This window comes from Theobroma cacao, chromosome 1 (genome assembly GCF_053813885.1).
Source record: "Theobroma cacao isolate CCN51 chromosome 1, ASM5381388v1, whole genome shotgun sequence".
Lineage (NCBI taxonomy): Eukaryota > Viridiplantae > Streptophyta > Magnoliopsida > Malvales > Malvaceae > Theobroma > Theobroma cacao.
Window position 1 is genome coordinate 10,383,538 of NC_142639.1, and position 7,770 is coordinate 10,391,307.

The 7,770-nt window shown below is 34.5% G+C and overlaps 1 protein-coding gene across 2 annotated transcripts; it reads left to right on the top strand.

The window, feature by feature from the left end:
• Positions 1-417: 417 nt before the first annotated feature.
• On the top strand, positions 418-3,901 carry JASON (aspartyl/glutamyl-tRNA(Asn/Gln) amidotransferase subunit). 2 transcript variants are annotated; one of them, XM_007048883.3, is made up of 7 exons: positions 418-697; positions 878-926; positions 1,049-1,113; positions 1,199-1,446; positions 1,555-2,308; positions 2,384-2,466; positions 3,551-3,901. In XM_007048883.3, exons 1-7 carry the CDS (start codon positions 527-529, stop codon positions 3,657-3,659), a joined length of 1,479 nt encoding a protein of 492 aa, XP_007048945.3. In that variant the 5' UTR covers positions 418-526; the 3' UTR covers positions 3,660-3,901. The 2 variants fall into 2 exon arrangements, with proteins under 2 accessions (XP_007048945.3, XP_007048946.3); XM_007048884.3 differs by lacking the exon at positions 3,551-3,901 and adding an exon at positions 3,261-3,533.
• Positions 3,902-7,770: the final 3,869 nt, after the last annotated feature.

The following is a 7,770-nucleotide window of genomic DNA, read 5'->3' on the forward strand; positions in this document are numbered from 1 at the left end:
TAAATGTAAGAAAATAAGAATTCATTTAAAAGAATTTTACTATAATTATTACAAGAAGAAAAAGGTTTTGAAGTACTCCAGATAATACTGAAAAAAAATTACTGATTATCTCATAGGAAAATAATTAAGACAAATTATGAGCCTAATAAGCGTTAATCAGTAAAAAATAAAAAAACACAAGGCAATGAAAAGACATTCCTTCTACCTGTTCAAATTTACAGCCTAGATGCTACTCGCTACCCCTAGCATCCTTTCAGCGTGCTGAATAGGGCCAATTTCGTAATTCAAACTGTCAACAATCAAATTTGCGCACGTGGCATCCTTACATAGCGAGTATCAAATATATTGTAGACGGCCGAGAAGAAAAATGCTAAAGCGATTTTCTAAGATTTTAGAGGCATAATCATCTTTTCCCTCGTTTTGTTTCATTTCAAAATTCAAAAAACGACCCAACAACTCTCCTCCTTTTCTCTGTTAAATCACCGATTAAACCTTAAAGCCCATAAACCAAAAAAAATTCTGATAAATGGTATGCTGTTTCCTGAATGGAGAGTTAGGGTTGGGGATAATCACGAGATCAGTGGTGAGATTTCTTGATCAGACGGTTTGCAGAGCCATGGGTTGTTTCTTTGGATGCTTTCGCGTCAGAGACGATCGCTCCCGCCCTCACCTCGTCTCCTCCTCCTCCAAATCCACCGTGCGCTTTGTTTTGTTTTTTCCAATTTTTTTTCCAGTTATCTCGTTCCTCTGTTTGGTTCCTGAGAAAATCCAGTTCAAGAAACACTTTCTTGTTTTCTTTTCTGGGAACAAATTTTAGGATAATGAAAAGGTAGATTTTTGTTTACGTTTGGCTAATTATATCCATATCCTTAAGCAGGAACGTGGAGTTTCTCGAAATCGTTTATCGTCGCTCTTTCTTGATGAAGGTAATGCTAAATTTCGAATCAGCTAATTTTAATATTTTGTTTTTTCAATAGAAATTTCGGTTCTCAAACTTAGATTTTCCCATGTTTGAAATTGAACCTTCTTTTTGTTTTGATTCTAAAAGAGAAAGGAGATTGTCCATCCAATCATTTGGGGTCTCCACAAATTGATAAAGGTCTCAAGGATGAGGTTTGTTCATCGAGCTTTCTTATTTAGATTGGCTGCTTTACCTTTTCAATGCAAATCTGAATTCAAAATTTTTACCTTCCTGCAGGCGAAATTCCTTAAAGCTTGTGGAACAATACCAGAGACTCCGGCTGAAATTCGGAAAGCATCTCGGAGGTTTAAGCAGTCGCCGCCTCGTGGTGGGGATTCAGAACCTTCAAAATTCCAGTCATGGCTTCCCAACACATCCATCGATAAGTTTCAGTTGGATAAGCAATCTGATCAGCCCCCTACGCCTATCAAACTTTTCGAGGCGTTGGAGAGGGGGCCAGATTCTTCGGAAAATACACCTACCAGGTTTCAACTTCTGACCTTAAATTTTTATCAAAAAATCAAAACATGTTTCATCTTTACATAATTGTAAAGCTGCTTGACATTTGACTGGTGCCGTTTCATTTGTCGCAGTATATCAAATGCAGCAAACACTGGGAGGTTCTCTATGGGTTCTACTGAAGGTAGTGAGGCACTGAGTGTCGATAAAACAGTCAAGATTGATATTGTTTCGAGTTCAGCTTACGGAAGGAACAAGTCTGTACGCTTTGAATGTGAATCTGATGCATCTTCTTCAAAATCTGAAAACGGTGGTCAGAATTCAAAGAAACTTGAATTACCAGGTTACCAAAGTGCATCAAAGCCCTCGCCTAATCCAACCCCATTAAAGCTTTCTGATGAAATGCAAACCCCTGGAACTGTTTTTCCTTCAAACCTAGAAAACTTGGCAAATGGGAAGACTCGGATCAGGTCTCAATATGTTTATTCGGTCTTGAATCCAGCTGAGAATGCCTCTCAGTTGAATGTGATGAAGGAGGAGCCATTTAGCTCCAAAGAGATGTTGGGAGAGCCGACAAAATCTCCTGAGCGACCAGAAAATGCCGCCCTCAAGCTAGGAATGGGAGTAGAAGGAACTTCTCGGGCAGAAGAGTCAGAGGTGGAAGGAAGCTTGTCTTCTTGGCTGAAGCCAAAACAGAATAACATTGATGATCGTTATAAAAATATCCAGTCTAATTATAGCAAACTCCCTCCTTTTGGTAGAACCCCTGGGGACAGGCCCATCATTGGTATGGTCGCTGCTCACTGGAATGAGGAAGAGTCTTCCCATGTAACGCCCAAGTGGTGGGATGGGAATGGCATCCCGAATTCAACTAATAAATACAAGGAGGTAAATCTTTTTGCTGGCGGCATTATCTTCTTGCAGTACCGAGCTCTGCTTGATGAATGCTTGTCCTGTTTGCAGGATCAGAAGGTCAGTTGGCATGCAACCCCATTTGAAGAGAGGCTGGAAAAGGCACTGTCTGACGAGAGTCTCATCTCTCAGAGGTATGCTTGCCTTTCTGCTTTGCCAATTTTTTTGTCTGTGATTCTATTTTATATTGTTGCAATTTGGGGGATAGGAGTTAAGATTCAAAGTATTTTACCTCAAACTCAACCTCTTCTTAACAAAGTACTTGGTCTGGGTAGTTGTGAGAAGCACAGTTTCACATTGTTTTATACACTTGAAATATGGAGGCAGCTCGCTAGTCATTCATTCTGTACCTCAACACCAATATCTGCTTTCCTTTTTCTGGTTTTCTAAACAGCAATTCATGTTTTAGATGTTGTAGTCATGGTTTTTGTAACTAAACAGCAATTCCTGTTTCTCTTTTTATTGTTTTTAATTTTCCTAAATTTGTTGTGGCTGAGTTGATTTGCATATTCATAGTATTTGTTAATATTTAGTATCATAATGCAAGGGAGATTCATATTGATTGGCATTAATACTAAAGATCCTTTCCTTTTACTCATTAACAAAAAAATACATCACATGTATGTTGTCAAAAAAGTGTACAAATAGCAGCCTAAATGACTAGGGAAACTGCTTAGTTAAACTCGTGTTTCTAGCAATAATCTCTGTTTGAAAACAGAGAGCAAGTGGGAGTGAGAGAAGTACCTGTAACAGTGGCATTGAAAATTTTGCTACATCATTATACTTTGCAGTCTGCATATTTATTATAAAATCTTAGAAAACACTAGTACCTAGTTCCATAAAGAACAGATTATAACCCCTATAATCAAAATGCGTTGCACAAGCATTTACCTACTTTTGATATGAACTGTTTTTGGGATACCTTTAGGTTGGGTGTCTACATCTCTGACCCCTCTGTTGGCCCTTGTAAACAAATTGAAGGAATAACTTCATATTCAACAATTTTGTTGAAGGCGACCTTTTTGCTGGATAACAACATTGTAGATGAAGTGAAAACAAATGGGCCAGGATTGTTTCAATCTGATTAATGCTTCCAATATGGTCCATTCTTCACATGGGAGTGGAAATGATTTTACTTATTTGTAACGCTATTTGTTTTACACTCCTATTGTTCCAACTTTATATCACACTAATTCTGATTGCTGATTTTAATTACAGTAAGCATGTCAACAAAACACCAATGGTTTTTGATGAGACTGATGAAAGCGATACTGCACTGTCTCAGCTGCGACCTTCCTCACATTCCAAATCAGTTGTTTCATTCTGACGAAGAGTGGTATTGTTCCTCCATTGCATCTCAGATGTAATTGAGTCCTTTAAAACATGAACCAAGGGTTTTAAAGTGATTAAATATCATGGCCGGTTTGTCGTAAGCCATTTCAACAGAGATTTTCTTGGGAATCATGCCGTGTTAATAGTCATGTCAGCAGGATTTAGGGTCTGGTTAAAGTGTATATCAGTGATTCATATGATAAACGGTTCTTAAATGATTTTGACATCATTTTGTTATTCTTGGCACCGTGAGTTATACACCATTTTCAATGTAAGCTGCATCACAGTGTCAATATCCTTAACAGGATTACTGCTAGTTACAGGAATTGGGCGGATCAAGTTTAGGTTCAAGTGTGGCAGATGGGCATTGGGTTTTATGCAGCTTGGACTAGAACTTAGGCCCATAGAATAACTATCCTCATGATGTGGTAATTGGAGGCCAAACCCAAAAGGTTCCCTTACATCACTTCAAAAAGACACTTTAATCCTTTTTATTTTAAAATAATATGTTTGATTCTTTGAGTGTTAACACTGTTGGTTAATAATTAAAAAAATTAAATTTAATATTACATAAGTTTTTTAAGACTTAAATACTTTTTATATTATTTTTTGAATTTAAGCATATTCTCTTTAAAAAAAAATCTATTCACCTTTCTCGCATAACTTTAATAAAAAAATTTTTATAAAAGTTTTGATTTGAAAGTCTAGAAATTTGAAGCTTTATTTGTTTGAAAATCATAAGTTTCTTTTTTAAGTTAAAGTTTATTATTATTAAACTTTTTGTTTTTTTAACAGTATGAGAATTTTTTTTCATTGAAAAGAATATATTTAAAGTAAATATTTTATTAAATGATGGATATTTCAAATTTGATGTTGTTGGATCAAGAGATTAATTTTTTACTTGTGATTATTAATTTTGTTGAAAAATTTTTGCTTGAAATTTATTTTTTGAGATTAGGATTTAAGGTAACGTAAAAAAATTTTGACTTGATTATTATATATCAAAAGTTTAAAGTCTTGATGGTGCACCGTGTATTTGGCTTCATTCTCTATGTATAAGACATAAGCTTTGTTGCGTTTTTGTTTTTGATTTCCTAGTTCAGCTTTGTCGTGTTTTTGATTTGGTTGGAGTTGAGTTTTGCTTTTGATGTAGTGCTTGTTGTACAATTGTTCGGAAAGGGCTCTTGTGGTTGCCTCAAGATTTGATGGGAAGACATTTTAATCTTCTTGCAACTTGGGAAGTGATCTTAAGTTTCTATTTGATGATCGGGTTTGGATTTTTTGGGTTTTTGTTTCTACCATGGTTGGTAGATCTTTATATTTTTGCATTATGAAATAAAAGTTGCTCTTCAAAAAGAAAAACAATTTAAAATTTTTTCATTATGAATTTTATTAAATTTTAAGTTTTTTTTTATCAAATATTTAATTTTATTAAATATCAAAATGAATTTTATTAAGTTTTAGAATGAAATATGAATAGATATTTTTTAAAAAAGTATGGGTCTTAAAATATTTATGCAGTATTAGATATAATTTTTTTAAAAAATTGATTAACAGTATTAATATTTAAAAAATTAAAAATATTATTTTAAAATAAAAAAGACTAAAGTATCTTTTTAAAATATTTTAAAGAGGTTTTTTGAATCTTATCTTAAGTTTCATTCCACATCTCAACCCAACTCAAGCGAGTTTGGGCATATATTTCAAGACCTGAATCGGGGCTCAGTGAAGAAACTGAGGGCTACGCACGGACTTGCAAATTTGATAAAAGTAGCCAGGTGAGAAATCTTCTTTAAAAAGTTCAAATCATTCTCAAAAATCATGGAAATAGGTTAATGGAGTCAGCTCCTTGGTCAATGTGGGGTTGCAATAACCGAGGATTTGGTCTTAAACTTGCTTCAGTGAAACCGGTATGACTGGAAACTAGCTTATGTTTTCTTCGAATTTGTATCAAGACAAAATAGAGATTAATTACTTGATTTGGACGTTTTCGGTGAAATTCTTTGTATTATTGGAAAAATGCATCTCGAAGTTGTATACCTAGTGGGATCTTGAAGAGAGGATGAGACGGAGAAAAATGGTTTGGGACCATATTGACAATTATGTTCACGGGCTCTATGACAAGGGAAGTTTTGAGGATGCTTTGTACTATTTAATGTTGGAAAAGGGTATTAATACATCGGAAGTAACAATATAAAATAAAATCTTTCTCGCTTGAAAGAACTTGCGAGGATCAAATATTCAACCAACAAAAATATTTAGACAACAAATATAGTTATGAATGTACAAAATAAAATTACAAGAGAACATGCAATTTTTAATGTGGAAAACCCTTTGAATGTGAGAGATAAAAATCACGAGATCTAGTTTAGAAAAAGAATGCACTATAAAAGATCAATGAGTACAACAAAGAATCATATAGCAATTCTAGCACTCATAACAATCCCTACCCATTATCAACAAAGTGGAAATCACCAAGCAACAATACATAAAACCCAAATAAAGGGTACCACAGCCCAAAAAATAGAGAAAAGAAAAATGCAATATGACTATACTTATTGAAGTTCACAATGTTAGGAATAATGTATTCAAATTTCATCAGAATTGGATAATAAATCATCTTTGATTGATACCACAAAGCAAGCCAAAAAAATTTTCTCCCTATTTGTTTTTCCTCGCTTCAAAAAATTCTCTCTTGATCCCAAAAAGGTAGAAGTCTTTTTTTTTTCTTCTTTTTTCATGTGACTTCCTTTTTCCATTTTTTTTTTAATTTAAGTTGTGGGCTCCTCTTGAGGAAGATCCACAACAAACTCCCCTTTCGACTTAAGTGGAGGCAATTGCCAAATCGACAACCAAATAACAAATTTCGAACTTCCCCCTCGATAGATTCTTCGTCAACATATTTGAACCATTATCATTTGTGTGAATCTTTTCAAGCTCCAACAACATAGAGTCCAAAACATCACGTATCCAATGATATCAAACATCAATATGTTTGGATCTATCATGGAAAGTTGGATTCTTACTAAGATGGATAGCACTTTAACTATCACAAAACAAAACATATATCTGCTATGTAAAACCAAGTTCATGCACAAAATTCTTCATCCAAAGCAACTTTTTACAAGCTTCAGTAGTAGTAATGAACTCAGCTTCAGTGGTAGACAAAGCAACACATTTTTTGCAATTTGGATTACCAAGCCACAACTCCCTTGTAAAGGTAATCAAATAATTAGAAGTAAACTTTCTAGAGTCAACATCCCCAGCCATGTCTGAATCTATGTAAACATAAAGAACAAGTTTCCCAATTCCAAAATAGATCTTTAAACTATAAGTGCCCCGAAGATATCTCAAAATCCACTTCATAGCTTTCTAGTGCTCTTTACCAAGATTTGAAAGAAAACGACTAACCACACCAACTACATGAGCTATATTAGGCTTTGTGCAAACCATTGCATACATCAAACTTCCTATTGCAGATGCATACGGAACATGTTGCATGTCTTCTTTCCTTTTATCATTAGAAGGAAATTGTCTTGCGCTAACCCTAAAGTGAGTAGCAAGAGGTGTACTTACCACTTTAGCTTTATTCATGTAAAATCGCTAAAGTATTTTCTAAATGCACTTCTTATGAGACAAGCACAACTTCTTGCTCTCTTTGTCATGAATGAACTGTATCCCAAGGATCTGTTTTGCTAGTCCCAAGTCTTTCATTGTAAAAGACTTACCAAATTCTTTTTTCAACTTGTCAATTCTAGAAGAATTATGACCAACAATCAACATGTCATCAACATAAAGCAACAAAATGATGAAGTCATTGTCAAAAAATTTTTGCACAAACACACAATGATTAGAATTAGTCTTCTTGAATCCCTGCTGGATCATAACAAAATCAAACTTCTTGTACCACTGCCTTGATGCTTGTCTCAAGCCATACAAACTTTTCTTCGACTTGCAAACATAGTTTTCTTTGCCCTTCATCACAAAACCCTTTATTTGCTCCATGTAGATCTCTTCATTGAAATCACCATGAAGAAAAATGGTCTTCACATCTATCTGTTCAACCTCTAAATCAAGACTAACGACCAAACTAAGAATAACTCAAA

Coding starts and splice junctions, on each gene's coding strand:
- JASON (XM_007048884.3), top strand. CDS start 527: ATGGTATGCTGTTTCCTGAATGGAGAGTTAGGGTTGGGGATAATCACG. Junction 698..877: donor CCTCCTCCTCCAAATCCACC/GTGCGCTTTGTT, acceptor ATCCTTAAGCAG/GAACGTGGAGTTTCTCGAAA. Junction 2,467..3,260: donor GAGAGTCTCATCTCTCAGAG/GTATGCTTGCCT, acceptor GGATACCTTTAG/GTTGGGTGTCTACATCTCTG.